General features: G+C 46.1%; 1 protein-coding gene across 1 annotated transcript in view; it reads right to left on the minus strand.

Annotated features, from left to right (window-relative positions):
- LOC115130518 (ras-GEF domain-containing family member 1C) overlaps nt 1-23,434 on the minus strand; it is a 65,997-nt gene that overhangs the window by 16,886 nt on the left and 25,677 nt on the right. Inside the window, exons 2-7 of the mRNA XM_029661746.2 lie at nt 20,044-20,282; nt 19,791-19,913; nt 19,453-19,590; nt 18,458-18,682; nt 15,920-15,994; nt 13,972-14,070 (exon numbers count right to left, since the gene is read on the minus strand). Of these exons, the coding sequence (XP_029517606.1) occupies nt 13,972-14,070; nt 15,920-15,994; nt 18,458-18,682; nt 19,453-19,590; nt 19,791-19,913; nt 20,044-20,271 (888 nt within the window). The 5' untranslated portion in view covers nt 20,272-20,282. The remainder of the gene's footprint in view (nt 1-13,971; nt 14,071-15,919; nt 15,995-18,457; nt 18,683-19,452; nt 19,591-19,790; nt 19,914-20,043; nt 20,283-23,434) is intronic.

The raw sequence follows: 23,434 nt of genomic DNA on the forward strand, positions 1-23,434 counted from the left end.
TGAGGGTAGTAATGCTACTCACAATGGGGATCTGAGGGTAGTAATGCTACTCACAATGGGGATCTGAGGGTAGTAATGTTACTCACAATGGGGATCGGAGGGTAGTAATGTTACTCACAATGGGGATCTGAGGGTAGTAATGCTACTCACAATGGGGATCTGAGGGTAGTAATGTTACTCACAATGGGGATCTGAGGGTAGTAATGTTACTCACAATGGGGATCTGAGGGTAGTAATGCTACTCACAATGGGGATCTGAGGGTAGTAATGCTACTCACAATGGGGATCTGAGGGTAGTGATGCTACTCACAATGGGGATCTGAGGGTAGTGATGCTACTCACAATGGGGATCTGAGGGTAGTAATGTTACTCACAATGGGGATCTGAGGGTAGTGATGCTACTCACAATGGGGATCTGAGGGTAGTAATGCTACTCACAATGGGGATCTGAGGGTAGTAATGCTACTCACAATGGGGATCTGAGGGTAGTAATGCTACTCACAATGGGGATCTGAGGGTAGTAATGCTACTCACAATGGGGATCTGAGGGTAGTGATGCTACTCACAATGGGGATCTGAGGGTAGTGATGCTACTCACAATGGGGATCTGAGGGTAGTAATGCTACTCACAATGGGGATTGGAGGGTAGTAATGTTACTCACAATGGGGATCTGAGGGTAGTAATGCTACTCACAATGGGGATCTGAGGGTAGTAATGTTACTCACAATGGGGATCTGAGGGTAGTAATGTTACTCACAATGGGGATCTGAGGGTAGTAATGCTACTCACAATGGGGATCTGAGGGTAGTAATGCTACTCACAATGGGGATCTGAGGGTAGTGATGCTACTCACAATGGGGATCTGAGGGTAGTGATGCTACTCACAATGGGGATCTGAGGGTAGTAATGTTACTCACAATGGGGATCTGAGGGTAGTGATGCTACTCACAATGGGGATCTGAGGGTAGTAATGCTACTCACAATGGGGATCTGAGGGTAGTAATGCTACTCACAATGGGGATCTGAGGGTAGTAATGCTACTCACAATGGGGATCTGAGGGTAGTAATGCTACTCACAATGGGGATCTGAGGGTAGTGATGCTACTCACAATGGGGATCTGAGGGTAGTGATGCTACTCACAATGGGGATCTGAGGGTAGTAATGCTACTCACAATGGGGATCTGAGGGTAGTAATGCTACTCACAATGGGGATCTGAGGGTAGTGATGCTACTCACAATGGGGATCTGAGGGTAGTGATGCTACTCACAATGGGGATCTGAGGGTAGTAATGCTACTCACAATGGGGATCTGAGAGTAGTAATGTTACTCACAATGGGGATTGGAGGGTAGTAATGTTACTCACAATGGGGATCTGAGGGTAGTAATGCTACTCACAATGGGGATCTGAGGGTAGTAATGCTACTCACAATGGGGATCTGAGGGTAGTGATGCTACTCACAATGGGGATCTGAGGGTAGTGATGCTACTCACAATGGGGATCTGAGGGTAGTAATGCTACTCACAATGGGGATCTGAGGGTAGTGATGCTACTCACAATGGGGATCGGAGGGTAGTAATGTTACTCACAATGGGGATCTGAGGGTAGTAATGCTACTCACAATGGGGATCTGAGGGTAGTAATGTTACTCACAATGGGGATCTGAGGGTAGTAATGTTACTCACAATGGGGATCTGAGGGTAGTAATGCTACTCACAATGGGGATCTGAGGGTAGTAATGCTACTCACAATGGGGATCTGAGGGTAGTGATGCTACTCACAATGGGGATCTGAGGGTAGTGATGCTACTCACAATGGGGATCTGAGGGTAGTAATGTTACTCACAATGGGGATCTGAGGGTAGTGATGCTACTCACAATGGGGATCTGAGGGTAGTAATGCTACTCACAATGGGGATCTGAGGGTAGTAATGCTACTCACAATGGGGATCTGAGGGTAGTAATGCTACTCACAATGGGGATCTGAGGGTAGTAATGCTACTCACAATGGGGATCTGAGGGTAGTGATGCTACTCACAATGGGGATCTGAGGGTAGTGATGCTACTCACAATGGGGATCTGAGGGTAGTAATGCTACTCACAATGGGGATTGGAGGGTAGTAATGTTACTCACAATGGGGATCTGAGGGTAGTAATGCTACTCACAATGGGGATCTGAGGGTAGTAATGTTACTCACAATGGGGATCTGAGGGTAGTAATGTTACTCACAATGGGGATCTGAGGGTAGTAATGCTACTCACAATGGGGATCTGAGGGTAGTAATGCTACTCACAATGGGGATCTGAGGGTAGTGATGCTACTCACAATGGGGATCTGAGGGTAGTGATGCTACTCACAATGGGGATCTGAGGGTAGTAATGTTACTCACAATGGGGATCTGAGGGTAGTGATGCTACTCACAATGGGGATCTGAGGGTAGTAATGCTACTCACAATGGGGATCTGAGGGTAGTGATGCTACTCACAATGGGGATCTGAGGGTAGTAATGCTACTCACAATGGGGATCTGAGGGTAGTAATGTTACTCACAATGGGGATCTGAGGGTAGTAATGTTACTCACAATGGGGATCTGAGGGTAGTAATGCTACTCACAATGGGGATCTGAGGGTAGTAATGCTACTCACAATGGGGATCTGAGGGTAGTGATGCTACTCACAATGGGGATCTGAGGGTAGTGATGCTACTCACAATGGGGATCTGAGGGTAGTAATGTTACTCACAATGGGGATCTGAGGGTAGTGATGCTACTCACAATGGGGATCTGAGGGTAGTAATGCTACTCACAATGGGGATCTGAGGGTAGTAATGCTACTCACAATGGGGATCTGAGGGTAGTAATGCTACTCACAATGGGGATCTGAGGGTAGTAATGCTACTCACAATGGGGATCTGAGGGTAGTGATGCTACTCACAATGGGGATCTGAGGGTAGTGATGCTACTCACAATGGGGATCTGAGGGTAGTAATGCTACTCACAATGGGGATTGGAGGGTAGTAATGTTACTCACAATGGGGATATGAGAGTAGTAATGTTACTCACAATGGGGATCTGAGGGTAGGAATGCTACTCACAATGGGGATCTGAGGGTAGTGATGCTACTCACAATGGGGATCTGAGGGTAGTAATGCTACTCACAATGGGGATCTGAGGGTAGTAATGCTACTCACAATGGGGATCTGAGGGTAGTAATGCTACTCACAATGGGGATCTGAGGGTAGTAATGCTACTCACAATGGGGATCTGAGGGTAGTAATTTTACTCACAATGGGGATCTGAGGGTAGTAATGTTATTCACAATGGGGATCTGAGGGTAGTAATGCTACTCACAATGGGGATTGGAGGGTAGTAATGCTACTCACAATGGGGATCTGAGGGTAGTAATGCTACTCACAATGGGGATCTGAGGGTAGTAATGTTACTCACAATGGGGATTTGAGGGTAGTAATTTTACTCACAATGGAGATCTGAGGGTAGTAATGTTATTCACAATGGGGATCTGAGGGTAGTAATGCTACTCACAATGGGGATTGAGGGTAGTAATGCTACTCACAATGGGGATCTGAGGGTAGTAATGCTACTCACAATGGGGATCTGAGGGTAGTAATGCTACTCACAATGGGGATCTGAGGGTAGTAATGCTACTCACAATGGGGATCTGAGGGTAGTAATGCTACTCACAATGGGGATCTGAGGGTAGTAATGCTACTCACAATGGGGATCTGAGGGTAGTAATGCTACTCACAATGGGGATCTGAGGGGATCTGAGGGTAGTAATGCTACTCACAATGGGGATCTGAGGGTAGTAATGTTACTCACAATGGGGATCTGAGGGTAGTAATGTTACTCACAATGGGGATTGAGGGTAGTAATGTTACTCACAATGGGGATCTGAGGGTAGTAATGCTACTCACAATGGGGATCTGAGGGTAGTAATGTTACTCTGACAATGGGGATCTGAGGGTAGTAATGTTACTCACAATGGGGATCTGAGGGTAGTAATGCTACTCACAATGGGGATCTGAGGGTAGTAATGCTACTCACAATGGGGATCTGAGGGTAGTGATGCTACTCACAATGGGGATCTGAGGGTAGTGATGCTACTCACAATGGGGATCAGAGGGTAGTGATGTTACTCACAATGGGGATCTGAGGGTAGTGATGCTACTCACAATGGGGATCTGAGGGTAGTAATGCTACTCACAATGGGGATCTGAGGGTAGTAATGCTACTCACAATGGGGATCTGAGGGTAGTAATGCTACTCACAATGGGGATCTGAGGGTAGTAATGCTACTCACAATGGGGATCTGAGGGTAGTGATGCTACTCACAATGGGGATCTGAGGGTAGTGATGCTACTCACAATGGGGATCTGAGGGTAGTAATGCTACTCACAATGGGGATTGGAGGGTAGTAATGTTACTCACAATGGGGATCTGAGAGTAGTAATGTTACTCACAATGGGGATCTGAGGGTAGGAATGCTACTCACAATGGGGATCTGAGGGTAGTGATGCTACTCACAATGGGGATCTGAGGGTAGTAATGCTACTCACAATGGGGATCTGAGGGTAGTAATGCTACTCACAATGGGGATCTGAGGGTAGTAATGCTACTCACAATGGGGATCTGAGGGTAGTAATGCTACTCACAATGGGGATCTGAGGGTAGTAATTTTACTCACAATGGGGATCTGAGGGTAGTAATGTTATTCACAATGGGGATCTGAGGGTAGTAATGCTACTCACAATGGGGATTGGAGGGTAGTAATGCTACTCACAATGGGGATCTGAGGGTAGTAATGCTACTCACAATGGGGATCTGAGGGTAGTAATGTTACTCACAATGGGGATTTGAGGGTAGTAATTTTACTCACAATGGGGATCTGAGGGTAGTAATGTTATTCACAATGGGGATCTGAGGGTAGTAATGCTACTCACAATGGGGATTGGAGGGTAGTAATGCTACTCACAATGGGGATCTGAGGGTAGTAATGCTACTCACAATGGGGATCTGAGGGTAGTAATGTTACTCACAATGGGGATCTGAGGGTAGTAATGCTACTCACAATGGGGATCTGAGGGTAGTGATGCTACTCACAATGGGGATCTGAGGGTAGTGATGCTACTCACAATGGGGATCTGAGGGTAGTAATGCTACTCACAATGGGGATTGGAGGGTAGTAATGTTACTCACAATGGGGATATGAGAGTAGTAATGTTACTCACAATGGGGATCTGAGGGTAGGAATGCTACTCACAATGGGGATCTGAGGGTAGTGATGCTACTCACAATGGGGATCTGAGGGTAGTAATGCTACTCACAATGGGGATCTGAGGGTAGTAATGCTACTCACAATGGGGATCTGAGGGTAGTAATGCTACTCACAATGGGGATCTGAGGGTAGTAATGCTACTCACAATGGGGATCTGAGGGTAGTAATTTTACTCACAATGGGGATCTGAGGGTAGTAATGTTATTCACAATGGGGATCTGAGGGTAGTAATGCTACTCACAATGGGGATTGGAGGGTAGTAATGCTACTCACAATGGGGATCTGAGGGTAGTAATGCTACTCACAATGGGGATCTGAGGGTAGTAATGTTACTCACAATGGGGATTTGAGGGTAGTAATTTTACTCACAATGGAGATCTGAGGGTAGTAATGTTATTCACAATGGGGATCTGAGGGTAGTAATGCTACTCACAATGGGGATTGGAGGGTAGTAATGCTACTCACAATGGGGATCTGAGGGTAGTAATGCTACTCACAATGGGGATCTGAGGGTAGTAATGCTACTCACAATGGGGATCTGAGGGTAGTAATGCTACTCACAATGGGGATCTGAGGGTAGTAATGCTACTCACAATGGGGATCTGAGGGTAGTAATGCTACTCACAATGGGGATCTGAGGGTAGTAATGCTACTCACAATGGGGATCTGAGGGTAGTAATGCTACTCACAATGGGGATCTGAGGGTAGTAATGTTACTCACAATGGGGATCTGAGGGTAGTAATGTTACTCACAATGGGGATTGGAGGGTAGTAATGTTACTCACAATGGGGATCTGAGGGTAGTAATGCTACTCACAATGGGGATCTGAGGGTAGTAATGTTACTCACAATGGGGATCTGAGGGTAGTAATGTTACTCACAATGGGGATCTGAGGGTAGTAATGCTACTCACAATGGGGATCTGAGGGTAGTAATGCTACTCACAATGGGGATCTGAGGGTAGTGATGCTACTCACAATGGGGATCTGAGGGTAGTGATGCTACTCACAATGGGGATCAGAGGGTAGTGATGTTACTCACAATGGGGATCTGAGGGTAGTGATGCTACTCACAATGGGGATCTGAGGGTAGTAATGCTACTCACAATGGGGATCTGAGGGTAGTAATGCTACTCACAATGGGGATCTGAGGGTAGTAATGCTACTCACAATGGGGATCTGAGGGTAGTAATGCTACTCACAATGGGGATCTGAGGGTAGTGATGCTACTCACAATGGGGATCTGAGGGTAGTGATGCTACTCACAATGGGGATCTGAGGGTAGTAATGCTACTCACAAATGGGGATTGGAGGGTAGTAATGTTACTCACAATGGGGATCTGAGAGTAGTAATGTTACTCACAATGGGGATCTGAGGGTAGGAATGCTACTCACAATGGGGATCTGAGGGTAGTGATGCTACTCACAATGGGGATCTGAGGGTAGTAATGCTACTCACAATGGGGATCTGAGGGTAGTAATGCTACTCACAATGGGGATCTGAGGGTAGTAATGCTACTCACAATGGGGATCTGAGGGTAGTAATGCTACTCACAATGGGGATCTGAGGGTAGTAATTTTACTCACAATGGGGATCTGAGGGTAGTAATGTTATTCACAATGGGGATCTGAGGGTAGTAATGCTACTCACAATGGGGATTGGAGGGTAGTAATGCTACTCACAATGGGGATCTGAGGGTAGTAATGCTACTCACAATGGGGATCTGAGGGTAGTAATGTTACTCACAATGGGGATTTGAGGGTAGTAATTTTACTCACAATGGGGATCTGAGGGTAGTAATGTTATTCACAATGGGGATCTGAGGGTAGTAATGCTACTCACAATGGGGATTGGAGGGTAGTAATGCTACTCACAATGGGGATCTGAGGGTAGTAATGCTACTCACAATGGGGATCTGAGGGTAGTAATGTTACTCACAATGGGGATCTGAGGGTAGTAATGCTACTCACAATGGGGATCTGAGGGTAGTAATGTTACTCACAATGGGGATCTGAGGGTAGTAATGTTACTCACAATGGGGATCTGAGGGTAGTAATGCTACTCACAATGGGGATCTGAGGGTAGTAATGCTACTCACAATGGGGATCTGAGGGTAGTAATGCTACTCACAATGGGGATCTGAGGGTAGTGATGCTACTCACAATGGGGATCTGAGGGTAGTGATGCTACTCACAATGGGGATCTGAGGGTAGTAATGTTACTCACAATGGGGATCTGAGGGTAGTGATGCTACTCACAATGGGGATCTGAGGGTAGTAATGCTACTCACAATGGGGATCTGAGGGTAGTAATGCTACTCACAATGGGGATCTGAGGGTAGTAATGCTACTCACAATGGGGATCTGATGGTAGTAATGCTACTCACAATGGGGATCTGAGGGTAGTGATGCTACTCACAATGGGGATCTGAGGGTAGTGATGCTACTCACAATGGGGATCTGAGGGTAGTAATGCTACTCACAATGGGGATTGGAGGGTAGTAATGTTACTCACAATGGGGATCTGAGAGTAGTAATGTTACTCACAATGGGGATCTGAGGGTAGGAATGCTACTCACAATGGGGATCTGAGGGTAGTGATGCTACTCACAATGGGGATCTGAGGGTAGTAATGCTACTCACAATGGGGATCTGAGGGTAGTAATGCTACTCACAATGGGGATCTGAGGGTAGTAATGCTACTCACAATGGGGATCTGAGGGTAGTAATGCTACTCACAATGGGGATCTGAGGGTAGTAATTTTACTCACAATGGGGATCTGAGGGTAGTAATGTTATTCACAATGGGGATCTGAGGGTAGTAATGCTACTCACAATGGGGATTGGAGGGTAGTAATGCTACTCACAATGGGGATCTGAGGGTAGTAATGCTACTCACAATGGGGATCTGAGGGTAGTAATGTTACTCACAATGGGGATTTGAGGGTAGTAATTTTACTCACAATGGAGATCTGAGGGTAGTAATGTTATTCACAATGGGGATCTGAGGGTAGTAATGCTACTCACAATGGGGATCTGAGGGTAGTAATGTTACTCACAATGGGGATCTGAGGGTAGTAATGCTACTCACAATGGGGATCTGAGGGTAGTAATGCTACTCACAATGGGGATCTGAGGGTAGTAATGCTACTCACAATGGGGATCTGAGGGTAGTAATGTTACTCACAATGGGGATTTGAGGGTAGTAATTTTACTCACAATGGAGATCTGAGGGTAGTAATGTTATTCACAATGGGGATCTGAGGGTAGTAATGCTACTCACAATGGGGATCTGAGGGTAGTAATGTTACTCACAATGGGGATCTGAGGGTAGTAATGCTACTCACAATGGGGATCTGAGGGTAGTAATGCTACTCACAATGGGGATCTGAGGGTAGTAATGCTACTCACAATGGGGATCTGAGGGTAGTAATGCTACTCACAATGGGGATCTGAGGGTAGTAATGCTACTCACAATGGGGATCTGAGGGTAGTAATGTTACTCACAATGGGGATCGGAGGGTAGTAATGTTACTCACAATGGGGATCTGAGGGTAGTAATGCTACTCACAATGGGGATCTGAGGGTAGTAATGTTACTCACAATGGGGATCTGAGGGTAGTAATGTTACTCACAATGGGGATCTGAGGGTAGTAATGCTACTCACAATGGGGATCTGAGGGTAGTAATGCTACTCACAATGGGGATCTGAGGGTAGTGATGCTACTCACAATGGGGATCTGAGGGCTAGTGATGCTACTCACAATGGGGATCTGAGGGTAGTAATGTTACTCACAATGGGGATCTGAGGGTAGTGATGCTACTCACAATGGGGATCTGAGGGTAGTAATGCTACTCACAATGGGGATCTGAGGGTAGTAATGCTACTCACAATGGGGATCTGAGGGTAGTAATGCTACTCACAATGGGGATCTGAGGGTAGTAATGCTACTCACAATGGGGATCTGAGGGTAGTGATGCTACTCACAATGGGGATCTGAGGGTAGTGATGCTACTCACAATGGGGATCTGAGGGTAGTAATGCTACTCACAATGGGGATTGGAGGGTAGTAATGTTACTCACAATGGGGATCTGAGGGTAGTAATGCTACTCACAATGGGGATCTGAGGGTAGTAATGTTACTCACAATGGGGATCTGAGGGTAGTAATGTTACTCACAATGGGGATCTGAGGGTAGTAATGCTACTCACAATGGGGATCTGAGGGTAGTAATGCTACTCACAATGGGGATCTGAGGGTAGTGATGCTACTCACAATGGGGATCTGAGGGTAGTGATGCTACTCACAATGGGGATCTGAGGGTAGTAATGTTACTCACAATGGGGATCTGAGGGTAGTGATGCTACTCACAATGGGGATCTGAGGGTAGTAATGCTACTCACAATGGGGATCTGAGGGTAGTAATGCTACTCACAATGGGGATCTGAGGGTAGTAATGCTACTCACAATGGGGATCTGAGGGTAGTAATGCTACTGACAATGGGGATCTGAGGGTAGTGATGCTACTCACAATGGGGATCTGAGGGTAGTGATGCTACTCACAATGGGGATCTGAGGGTAGTAATGCTACTCACAATGGGGATTGGAGGGTAGTAATGTTACTCACAATGGGGATATGAGAGTAGTAATGTTACTCACAATGGGGATCTGAGGGTAGGAATGCTACTCACAATGGGGATCTGAGGGTAGTGATGCTACTCACAATGGGGATCTGAGGGTAGTAATGCTACTCACAATGGGGATCTGAGGGTAGTAATGCTACTCACAATGGGGATCTGAGGGTAGTAATGCTACTCACAATGGGGATCTGAGGGTAGTAATGCTACTCACAATGGGGATCTGAGGGTAGTAATTTTACTCACAATGGGGATCTGAGGGTAGTAATGTTATTCACAATGGGGATCTGAGGGTAGTAATGCTACTCACAATGGGGATTGGAGGGTAGTAATGCTACTCACAATGGGGATCTGAGGGTAGTAATGCTACTCACAATGGGGATCTGAGGGTAGTAATGTTACTCACAATGGGGATTTGAGGGTAGTAATTTTACTCACAATGGAGATCTGAGGGTAGTAATGTTATTCACAATGGGGATCTGAGGGTAGTAATGCTACTCACAATGGGGATTGGAGGGTAGTAATGCTACTCACAATGGGGATCTGAGGGTAGTAATGCTACTCACAATGGGGATCTGAGGGTAGTAATGCTACTCACAATGGGGATCTGAGGGTAGTAATGCTACTCACAATGGGGATCTGAGGGTAGTAATGCTACTCACAATGGGGATCTGAGGGTAGTAATGCTACTCACAATGGGGATCTGAGGGTAGTAATGCTACTCACATTGGGGATCTGAGGGTAGTAATGTTACTCACAATGGGGATCTGAGGGTAGTAATGTTACTCACAATGGGGATTGGAGGGTAGTAATGTTACTCACAATGGGGATCTGAGGGTAGTAATGCTACTCACAATGGGGATCTGAGGGTAGTAATGTTACTCACAATGGGGATCTGAGGGTAGTAATGTTACTCACAATGGGGATCTGAGGGTAGTAATGCTACTCACAATGGGGATCTGAGGGTAGTAATGCTACTCACAATGGGGATCTGAGGGTAGTGATGCTACTCACAATGGGGATCTGAGGGTAGTGATGCTACTCACAATGGGGATCAGAGGGTAGTGATGTTACTCACAATGGGGATCTGAGGGTAGTGATGCTACTCACAATGGGGATCTGAGGGTAGTAATGCTACTCACAATGGGGATCTGAGGGTAGTAATGCTACTCACAATGGGGATCTGAGGGTAGTAATGCTACTCACAATGGGGATCTGAGGGTAGTAATGCTACTCACAATGGGGATCTGAGGGTAGTGATGCTACTCACAATGGGGATCTGAGGGTAGTGATGCTACTCACAATGGGGATCTGAGGGTAGTAATGCTACTCACAATGGGGATTGGAGGGTAGTAATGTTACTCACAATGGGGATCTGAGAGTAGTAATGTTACTCACAATGGGGATCTGAGGGTAGGAATGCTACTCACAATGGGGATCTGAGGGTAGTGATGCTACTCACAATGGGGATCTGAGGGTAGTAATGCTACTCACAATGGGGATCTGAGGGTAGTAATGCTACTCACAATGGGGATCTGAGGGTAGTAATGCTACTCACAATGGGGATCTGAGGGTAGTAATGCTACTCACAATGGGGATCTGAGGGTAGTAATTTTACTCACAATGGGGATCTGAGGGTAGTAATGTTATTCACAATGGGGATCTGAGGGTAGTAATGCTACTCACAATGGGGATTGGAGGGTAGTAATGCTACTCACAATGGGGATCTGAGGGTAGTAATGCTACTCACAATGGGGATCTGAGGGTAGTAATGCTACTCACAATGGGGATCTGAGGGTAGTAATTTTACTCACAATGGGGATCTGAGGGTAGTAATGTTATTCACAATGGGGATCTGAGGGTAGTAATGCTACTCACAATGGGGATTGGAGGGTAGTAATGCTAATGGGGATCTGAGGGTAGTAATGCTACTCACAATGGGGATCTGAGGGTAGTAATGCTACTCACAATGGGGATCTGAGGGTAGTAATGCTACTCACAATGGGGATCTGAGGGTAGTAATGTAATGGGGATCTACTCACAATGGGGATCTGAGGGTAGTAATGTTACTCACAATGGGGATCTGAGGGTAGTAATGCTTACTCACAATGGGGATCTGAGGGTAGTAATGCTACTCACAATGGGGATCTGAGGGTAGTAATGCTACTCACAATGGGGATCTGAGGGTAGTAATGCTACTCACAATGGGGATCTGAGGGTAGTAATGCTACTCACAATGGGGATCTGAGGGTAGTAATGCTACTCACAATGGGGATCTGAGGGTAGTAATGTTACTCACAATGGGGATCTGAGGGTAGTAATGTACTCACAATGGGGATCTGAGGGTAGTAATGTTACTCACAATGGGGATCTGAGGGTAGTAATGTTACTCACAATGGGGATCTGAGGGTAGTAATGTTACTCACAATGGGGATCTGAGGGTAGTAATGTTACTCACAATGGGGATCTGAGGGTAGTAATGTTACTCACAATGGGGATCTGAGGGTAGTAATGTTACTCACAATGGGGATCTGAGGGTAGTAATGTTACTCACAATGGGGATCTGAGGGTAGTAATGTTACTCACAATGGGGATCTGAGGGTAGTAATGTTACTCACAATGGGGATCTGAGGGTAGTAATGTTACTCACAATGGGGATCTGAGGGTAGTAATGTTACTCACAATGGGGATCTGAGGGTAGTAATGCTACTCACAATGGGGATCTGAGGGTAGTAATGCTACTCACAATGGGGATCTGAGGGTAGTAATGCTACTCACAATGGGGATCTGAGGGTAGTGATGCTACAAATGGGGATCTGAGGGTAGTGATGCTACTCACAATGGGGATCTGAGGGTAGTAATGCTACTCACAATGGGGATCTGAGGGTAGTAATGCTACTCACAATGGGGATCTGAGGGTAGTAATGCTACTCACAATGGGGATCTGAGGGTAGTAATGCTACTCACAATGGGGATCTGAGGGTAGTAATGCTACTCACAATGGGGATCTGAGGGTAGTAATGCTACTCACAATGGGGATCTGAGGTAGTAATGCTACTCACAATGGGGATCTGAGGGTAGTAATGCTACTCACAATGGGGATCTGAGGGTAGTAATGCTACTCACAATGGGGATCTGAGGGTAATGCTACTCACAATGGGGATCTGAGGGTAGTAATGTTACTCACAATGGGGATCTGAGGGTAGTAATGCTACTCACAATGGGGATCTGAGGGTAGTAATGCTACTCACAATGGGGATCTGAGGGTAGTAATGCTACTCACAATGGGGATCTGAGGGTAGTAATGTTACTCACAATGGGGATCTGAGGGTAGTAATGTTACTCACAATGGGGATCTGAGGGTAGTAACTCACAATGGGGATCTAGGGTTCACAATGGGGATCTGAGGGTAGTAATGCTACTCACAATGGGGATTGGAGGGTAGTAATGCTACTCACAATGGGGATCTGAGGGTAGTAATGCTACTCACAATGGGGATCTGAGGGTAGTAATGTTACTCACAATGGGGATCTGAGGGTAGTAATGCTACTCACAATGGGGATCTGAGGGTAGTAATGCTACTCACAATGGGGATCTGAGGGTAGTAATGCTACTCACAATGGGGATCTGAGGGTAGTAATGCTACTCACAATGGGGATCTGAGGGTAGTAATGCTACTCACAATGGGGATCTGAGGGTAGTAATGCTACTCACAATGGGGATCTGAGGGTAGTAATGTTACTCACAATGGGGATCTGAGGGTAGTAAAGTTACTCACAATGGGGATCTGAGGGTAGTAATGTTACTCACAATGGGGATCTGAGGGTAGTAATGTTACTGACAATGGGGATCTGAGGGTAGTAATGTTACTCACAATGGGGATCTGAGGGTAGTAATGTTACTCACAATGGGGATCTGAGGGTAGTAATGTTACTCACAATGGGGATCTGAGGGTAGTAGTGTTACTCACAATGGGGATCTGAGGGTAGTAATGCTACATTGCACAACGAAGATGAGAATAACATGTGAAATCATTTACCATGCAGATCTCAGTGGCCACCAGGTAGCACAGCCTGTTGAACCACCTGACATAAGCCTCCAAGTTAGTGGTCTTCTTCTTCTGCTCACTGAAACACGGCTGCAAGAGACACAAGCATACAATCAGGACCACAGAGGGCCACCTTACTAGGCCACCTATCCAGACTTGAGATAAGTAGACTTAACATGGACTTAAGTCCGTGTTTTATTGACTTACACTAAGTCCATGTTAAGTCTACTTCATGACCTTTACCAGAGCTCCCTCTCAGCCAGAGAAGGTTAGCATTTTGATGTCTGGGGCACACCCATTGAAAAGGTGTCATCATACAAATACCTTGGTCTTTGGTTGGACGATAAGCTGTCTTACAAAGTTCATGTAGATAATCTTGTGAGGAAGCTTAAACTGGAATTGTTTTTTAAAATTTTCGTAACAAGGCTTGCCGACCGTTTTGAGGCTAGAAGGAAGCTTGTTCAAGCCAGTTTCTTTCTGTAATTCATTATAGTGACTAATTGTATATGCATGCAGCCTCTTCTGTGTTAAAGAGACTGAACTGAGCTTATCATGCATATTTGTGTTTTGTTTCAAATGCCAAGTTGCAAACCCACCATTGCATCTTGTATCAAATGGTGGGCTGGACCTCGCTTTACACGCGCAGCTACATTTGTATGTGTTTATCTACAAGGCCCTTCTGAGTAAACTCCCTCTCTACCTTGGTAGCCTGCTCTCCATCACCACTAGCAGTCACCAGACTTGGTCTACTAGGTGGTAGCTACTTAAAGTCCCCAGGGTCCTTTCCGAGTTAGGCAAGACTGCCTTTTCCCAATGTGCACCGGAGACATGGAACAGTCTGTAAGAAATCCTTCACCTAGATGTACTAGTGCCCCTTAGTGAGTTTAAAACTCTGTCGCAAAACTGTTGACGAGAGGTGTAAATGTTTTCTGTGGGCCGATCATCTCTTAATGATGTGTTTTTTGTTGTTGTTTGTTGCTGTTTTCATTGTATGTTTAAAGGTAGACTCGGCGAAATGGTGTTGCCACGAGCAGCGCCGCAGATATTGAGATGAGCGTCATGCTAGAATTCGCTCTCACACAGTCACACACAGTATCTGCCCAAGTGCGCGGTCTCGGTTTACGCTGTGTCTCAATGGGTTTCTTCCTTTTTCTCTTCCTCTATTGAGTCTGAATCAGACCCTCAATGATAATTAAAGGAGTACATTGTTGTCATTTTATGTGGATTGAAAGTGTAAACGATTTCACCATGATAATATAAGTTATAGCTGGACACAGATCTCAATTCAACATCTATTCCATGTTGGTCCAACGTCATTTCATTGAAATGGCGTGGAAATGTTGATTCAACCAGTGTGTTTGCCCAGTGGGCTGACTGGGTTGAAGCTATCGGTGCTATAGGGGTTTTGTCTGATGTTATGGAGGCATCTATCTAACTACAGACAGACAGACCCAACAACCCACCCCCTCCCTGTGTTAATGTCATCAGCAGCTGGCAGAGACAATGGAAATAGGGCAATTACTGCAGCGAGAGAGAGAAGGAGAGAAAAAGAGAGAAGCGCACAGAGAGCAAGAAAGCATCAAAAGACAGGCAAATAAAGAGAGAGAAGTTGAAAGAATGAAAGAGAGCAAAGGAGCGTGTGCAAGAGAGATGGAGAGATAAAAATAACTTAGTGTGTGTGTGTGTGTGCGTGCGTGCAACTGTGTGTATGTGACTGTGTGTTGTGTCCAGTCATCATCATTAAAGTGAGCCCCAGGCAGAGCGGGGCCTTAGTGACCTGCTGGCCCCTGAGTGGCCCTATAGAACTGCCTTCTAATTAGTGATGCTGAAACACACTCTCTCTCTCTCTCTCTCACACTCTTTTCAAAAGGCCAAAAAATGATTCACACAGCAGTATATTGTAATGTTATTTCCACTGACAAAGTGCCGTATACTATACCTGAGTGCTATCCAGTTTGTCTTTCTGAACAAAGGCTTGTACAAACTCTTCAGGGCCGATGTGACTCAGGTGTTCCTGAAACACACAGAGCAGAGCATAGCGACATGGCCATGGATATTAAATGAATATCAGTAATGGTAGCCAATCAATACAGGAAGTCATGAATCATCGACAAGATATCACATGTCCTTGAATTAACAGAAGACCCCTGGTATGCAGCTACATTAGCTCACCCGTTTACTTTGGCTGCATTTTCACAGGCAGCCCATTTCTGACATTTTCCCCAATTTTTGACAAAATATCTGATTTGATTGGTCAAAAGACCAGTTAGTGGCAAAAAGATCCGAATTGGGCTTCCTGTGTAAATGCAGTCATAGGGGCATAGACATAGGGCAACATTAATAAAGAATCCAAGCATGTCGTGGTAGTCCACAGCACAGATAGCTGTGCAAATGTGTGTGTAGAGTAGTTTTTATTATCCCCAAGGGGGTTGGAATGGATTGCGCCTTACATACGACTTATGACTGATACAGGTAAAAAAAGGTAGGTTAAGTTCATACCAACGATCCTACTACTTTGTTTCACAATGTTACCCAGCCTGTTCTTACTCTTTAAGTTTAGATTACCGAAACAGCAGATCATATTGAATGTAAAAATGGATGCAATGAACGATCTGTAAAAGAGTTCCCCTGGGAAGATAGCATACATATTGGGCTCAAAACTCAAGTTTGCTGTCAAGGAAAAGGCCAAGATATATTTGTATCGACCATCGGTCTCCACTAGCTCACCATCTATAAGAGTCTGCATTTGGTGGCAGCGAGAGCTTCTGGATCTCATTTAACCATACCCTTGGTTATTGTGACATGAAGTTATTATAAGCAGGAGCGGTCACGCCATCCAAAGAACTCCTCCACTACTGGGCCGTGGCTCACCTCCTCATCCTGTAAAAGACTCACCATAACCAAGTTGTCTGACAACCTAATGATGTGTCCAGAGTCGTGATTACTCTGATAATCATTAGTGTACAGTACAAACAACAGAGGGGAAAGGACGCACCCTTGTGGTGAACCAGTGGAGGATCGGGAACTGTTGACTCTCACCCTTTGAGTTTTATTGGTATAAATAGTCCATCAACCAGCTGACTATGTTAAACTGCACAAAAGCCTCTCTGCTAACACATGTGGTTACCAAAGGTTTGTTATTAGTAAATATTTTGCCTGATTTCCGGGGTATTTCCTCATTTTCACAGGTCAGTGCAGGAGCTAGGAAACATGTACTATCAAAGCAGTCCTGAAGACGCCCAGGTCAGTGCAGGAGCTAGGAAACATGTACTATCAAAGCAGTCCTGAAGACGCTCAGTAGCCGTCCACACCTGAACATTTCTTCGTTCAACTTTGCCTCTCTTCAGGACCGGTTTTTAAGGTGGGAACGAGTTAAACAGTGCTATGGTCGGCATCACGGTCCTGGAGCACAGGAACCCCAAAGTCGTCGATTTCTAAATCAGCGTCTCGATCCTGCTCTGTCAGCCAGGACTCAGTGAATGCCAGAATGCAGGCATTTCGGTACTGTGATAAGCACTTTACAGTTTGTCAGTTTTACAGTACGTCTGAGAGATTGCACATTAGCCAGGATGTGTGTGTGTGTGTGTGTGTGTGTGTGTGTGTGTGTGTGCTGTGGATTGTAACGCTGTCAGGTCGCATATATCCACTGCGGTTTTATTCCCTTTGTTAAATGCCTCGGGCAAACCACTGACTTCTGAGATGATGTCATACATGATGAGAGCACATGCTTACTCAGGCCTGCGGAAGACGGCCCTTACAATCACACACACCCCGCCCACACACACACACACCGACCCACATGGATGGACGGACAAACAGACACACAATCCCCGCCCCCCTTCCCCCCACACAGACACAGAATCACATAAACGCATAAAAACACCCCCACACACCAATACACATAAACACACACATGAACACACATCACTCAATCAGTGAGAGTGGGTCGTCCTCCTCCGATCATTTGTTGCTCAGCCCTGTCTGTTCATGTGTCTTTAGAGCACCTTTTCCTATGCCTGTTAGTCAGCTGTAGACTAGAGCTAACAGGGGAGCATTTAAAACTAATACTGGAATAGTTAGCTGGTAATCAAGCCAATGGGAGAACTAGCTGTCCTCTGGGCTGTTTGGAAGATTTCAGTGCTCTCTCTCTCTCTCTCTTTCTCCTCTCCCTCTTTCTCTCTTTTGATTCTACAGCTATCTTAATCTAGGCTTTATTGCTGTGTCTGTTCTTTTCTCCCCTCTGCTCTCTCTCTCTCTCTTAGTGTCATCTCTCTCTACTCTTCTCATCATCTCTCTCCCTTACATCACACCCTTCTCTCATTCTCTTTCATCTCTGCTTCTCTCTCTCCTTCTTTTCCCCTTCCACTTCCCTTCATCTCTTTCTTTCTCTCTCTCTCTCTCTCGCGCTCTCTCTCTCCCTCCATGACCTCTATTTAACCCCCGCCTCCCGTCCTATCCTTCCTCCCCCTCTCCTTACCAGTTCTATATAGGTGAGTTGCTGTGCAAGTGTGTAAGGGTCGTTGCAGATAGACAGCATTTCCTTCTGGATGGGTGGAGACTTGGTCTTGAAGGCCACCAGCTTGTCAGAGATTGAGGATACCGAGGAGGCATTCACTTTGACGATGCACTCCTCTCCCTGGGCGATGGCTGCAAGCTTCTGGTTCAGGGTCTGCAGGACCTGACTCAGTGTCTTCCAGTACGCCTGGGGAGGACATTATAATGACTAGACAACCAATAATGATCATAAACATATTAAGGATGTTCAACATTAGTATCATCATCAGGAGATAACAAAAATCATCATCATCATCTTCCCAGTCTCCATCATCTTCATCTTCCCAGACCTCTTTCACACCATTGTTTCCTCTGTGTGCATGAACATGTATGTGTTCCCCCCAGTGTGTGTATGTGTGTCCAGCCCCCACTGAGCTGTGTGGCTGTAAGCTGTTGGTTGGGGCCAACAGGTCGGGTCTCAGTAAATCACCCACAGCGTGCCATAAATGACCCAGAGTGAGAACACTGCCTGGGCCCAGCTCTGCTCTGCAGCCACAAATAACTGCACATTCATCACCATTAGCCTCCTCACGCTCTCTCTCTCTACATCCCTGTTCCTCCCTCGCATCCAACCTTCCTTCACTTCCCCCCCTTCCTGCTCTCCATCCTCCATCCCTTTCTCTACCTCCATCATCATCATCATCCATCTCTTCTCTCTCTTTCCCTGAGGCTGCAGAGCCAATGCCAAAAACCCTCCCCTTGTTCTCTCTTCTCCTCTCTCTTTCTCTCTGTCCCTCCTCTCTTTCACTTCACTCTCTCCCTATCCCACTCTCTCACCTGTAATGCAGTGGAACAGGATTGTATAACATTGCACTGTTTTGTACATTCAGAGCACCACACCTCTTCACCCTGCTCTCAGTCTCGTCTTTGAGACTATGGAGGGTCACCCCCCCCTTCCCTCCCTCCCTCTCTCCTCACCTCATCACAGGGTGCTATCCTGTGGATAATGTCTTTGAACATGCCCACCATCTTCTCCTCTCTGAAGTCTGTGGGGAACGTCTCTGTCCACTCTGTTAGCAGCTGCAGGATCTTGGGACCAAACTTCCTCACTTTAGCCTGGGGGGGGAGACACAGGAGAAGAAGACACAGTCAGAGACACTGGGAAGGACAGCTTTCAGTAGGCGTGTAGAAGTGATCAGCAGTGGCTGTGTGTGTTGAGGGACTGTGTATGTGTGTGTAAGCAGTACTGAATGTGTTGAGAGGACTCTGTGTATAAGTGGTCAGTAGGTGTGTGTGTTGTCAGTGTGTGTACTGACCATGTCCAGTGGACTCTGGTCCAGCTGCTGTTGTTTAATGCAGGTCTCACAGAGTCTGGCCAGTAGCTCAGGAGGAGAGATGAACAGACGAGCACTCAGCAGGAACGTAAACACATAGGCTTTCTGTGGAAGGAAACACAAAGTATTTATATTATCGTTAACATTACTATTGCTGTTACTATTCCTATTTCTACTACTGATGCTGTGGCCAGTACAACCAGGATAGATTACTGGCCCTCTAATAGTTGTTTACCTCTGGGTAGTAGTCTGTGGTGGGCACAAGGTGCTGGATGAGGGTGTCCAGGGAGGCGGAGGTGATGGGGGGTCCTTCGGCCAGGCAAGCCCCAGGCCCCCGGGCCTCCTGAGGGCCCCCTTCATCCTCGATCACCGGGTCAGCCTCAGAGCAGGTGGAGGCCAGGTGGGGGCTGAAGCCACTGGGGGTGAACATGGTGCCTGCTGCTGGGCACACAGTCTGGGGCATTCCTCTCCTGGCTTGAGAGTGAAAGTGTAATGGATGAGGGCTATTTAAAACACACATGCATGGCAGATATATACATACAGACAGATACCGCACAAACCCACTCAACTACACACAACCACAAACACAGGCATGCATACACACACCATGCACACACCGACTTTCTTTCTCTCTCCTTTTGCCATATCACATTGAGCAGGCAAGATGTTTACCCTCTCGGTCAGAGCATTATCTCTAGTTCAGCTTCCACTACACACTCCTTCCGTTACAACCCGCCCCGCCCCAAAACAGCTGCCCCGTCTCCGAGGACAACGAGAGAGAAGGGAAATGTGGGTCACACCGTCGCCGTGGAGACCGTTGCCGTGAGAAAGCGTTCCGTGTCCTCTTTCTACCCCTCATCTCTCTCTCTCTCTCTCAACCCTCATCTCTCTCTCTCTCTCTCTGTCTGCTCTTAGACCGTGCTCTGTTACACTTTTTAAAAAATTCAACACATCCCTCTCAATGGGCCAACAAGGTAGTTGTAGTGTGAATAAGCACTTACACTGGAGCAGATATATTAAAGTGAGGTGTTATAGAGATCAGGAAGGGTAGGCCCACATCAAGACTGCATTATGGCACCATGGGACTTCTTAGCCCACAATAGACACTAATGAATAATATTATATTGAGATAATAGATGGTGGTGTGACACTGATTTAGTCAGTGTTAGCTATAAACTAAGCAGCCTCCAAAGAAGGAAGAACAATAGCATGCCAATTCCAGGTATTTATTGTGAATCACTGGCATCAGGTAACAAAAAGGTGCGGCCGAGCAAGCCTATCTGCAGTCTCTCCCTGACACCATGACCATGGGCTTTCTTATGAAAAAGAATGTCTTTAGACTGTTTGAAAAACAAACCCACAGCCAGTGTCTTGTTCCCCAGCAGTGGTGAGAGAGAAAGTCAGTAAACACGCAGTGCCAACGGTGAAACCTTTGGCAGAGCAAAGAAGAGGACTTTCAGATGTAAACATTGCTTGGTCTTCCTGCTTTGCCCTACCCAATCTCAAAATGTATACAAGCAGCCTAAACAAACAGAGGCAGAGCTACAGTGCCAGTGCCACAACAGCAGCAATCTCCATGTGAGTGAGTGAGTGAGTGAGTGAGTGAGTGAGTGAGTGAGTGTGAGTGAGTGAGTGAGTGAGTGAGTGAGATAGTGAGAGAGAGAGAGAGAGAGAGAGAGAGAGAGAGTGTGTGAGTGAGGCTGCACTGGGTGTGACAAGGATTTTCACTGTGTTCAGGAGAATACAAAGCAGATCTCTTGTCCTATTGACTTTCATAGGAGAAGGGAGAGATCAATACTTACAGTATAAATGAAGCATAGCATAGCTAGCCTACACACTCAAAATGGCCCTTCAGGGCAGGGACTGTTCAAAAGCATTCAAATCCATTCACTTTCCCATGTAGATCATTGACTAGAAAAGTACACATCTGAGCATATTCTGAGCGTTGAATGGCAATATGAACGACTGTGCAAAATCATTTGGGAGCAATGGAGTGGTAGGATTCCTATCACAATATACTGAAATCTAAGGTCATGTTTAGCTGGCTGCCCTCTCTCCCACCGGATCTTCTTGACTGACTGGTGTCACTACTGCCTCGGAGGTGAGAGGTCAAGCAGACACCGCTGTGCGAGATCGTGACGGGTGTCTCAAGTTTCCACCCCAAGCCTTCAGCTTCCCTTTGTTCCTCTACCGACACACACACACACACACACACACACACACACACACACACACACACACACACACACACACACACACACACACACACACACACACACACACACAGTGGCGTAGCGCAGTTTCACATGGCCACCTCGCAAGGGGCCCCCCCAACTCCCTACGGGTAAAGCATGGTGAGGGCAGCTGTGGGGATCATTTTAATGGCAGGGACTGGGAGAAAGGGACAGATGAACAGAGCAAAGTACAGAGAGATCCTTGATAAAAACCTGCTCCAGAGCACTCAGGACCCGACTCACCTTCCAACAGGACAACGACCCTAAGCACACAGCCAAGAAAACGCAGGAGTGGCTTCGGGACAAGTCTCTGAATGTCCTTGAGTGGGCCAGCCAGAGCCCGGACTTGAACCCGAACAAACATCTCTGGAGGGACCTGAAAATAGCTGTGCAGCGATGCACCCCATCCAACCTGACAGAGCTTGAGAGGATCTGCAGAGAAGAATGAGAGAAACTCCCCAAATACAGGTGTGCCAAGAGTGTAGCGTCATACACAAGAAGACTGTAATTGCTGCCAAAGGTGCTTCAACAAAGTACCGAGTAAAGGGTCTGAGTACATACGTAAATGTGATTAAATTATATATATTTTTAAACAGGTTTTCTTTGTCATTATATGGTATTGTGTGTAGATTGAAGAGCGGAAAAAAAATGTATCCATAAGCATGTAACGTAACAAAATGTGGAAAAAGTCAAGGGATCTGAATACTTTCCAAATGTGCTGTATATATTGTACCAGTCAAAAGTTTGGACACACGTACTCATTCAAGGGTTTTTCTGTATTTTTACTATTTTCTACATTGTTGAATACGAGTGAATACATCACAATTATGAAATATCACATATGGAATAATGTAGTAAAAAGAACATTTTAAAATATGTTTAACATTTAAAACATATATTTTATATTTGAGATTCTTCAAAGTAGCCACCCTTTGCATTGATGCCAGCATGGCACACTCTTGGCATTCTCTCAACCAGTTTCACCTGGGATGCTTTTCCAACAGTCTTGAAGGAGTTCCCACATATGCTGAGCACTTGTTGGATGCTTTTTCTTCACTCAGCGTAGCCTAGTGGTTAGAGCGTTGGACTAGTATCCGAAAGGTTGCAAGAATGAATCCCCGAGCTGACAAGGTACAAATCTGTCATTCTGCCCCTGAGGCCGTCATTGAAAGTAAGAATTTGTTTTTAACTGATTTGCCTAGTTAAATAACGGTAAAATGAAACAATTTAAAAACTCTGCGGTCCAACTCATCCCAAACCATATCAATTGGGTTGAGGTCGGGTGATTGTGGAGGACTGGTCATCTGATGCAATACTCCATCACTCTCCTGCTTGGTAATGTTGCCCTTACACAGCCTGGAGGTGTGTTGGGTCATTGTCCTGTTGAAGAAC

This window comes from Oncorhynchus nerka, linkage group LG6, assembly GCF_034236695.1.
Source record: "Oncorhynchus nerka isolate Pitt River linkage group LG6, Oner_Uvic_2.0, whole genome shotgun sequence".
Lineage (NCBI taxonomy): Eukaryota > Metazoa > Chordata > Actinopteri > Salmoniformes > Salmonidae > Oncorhynchus > Oncorhynchus nerka.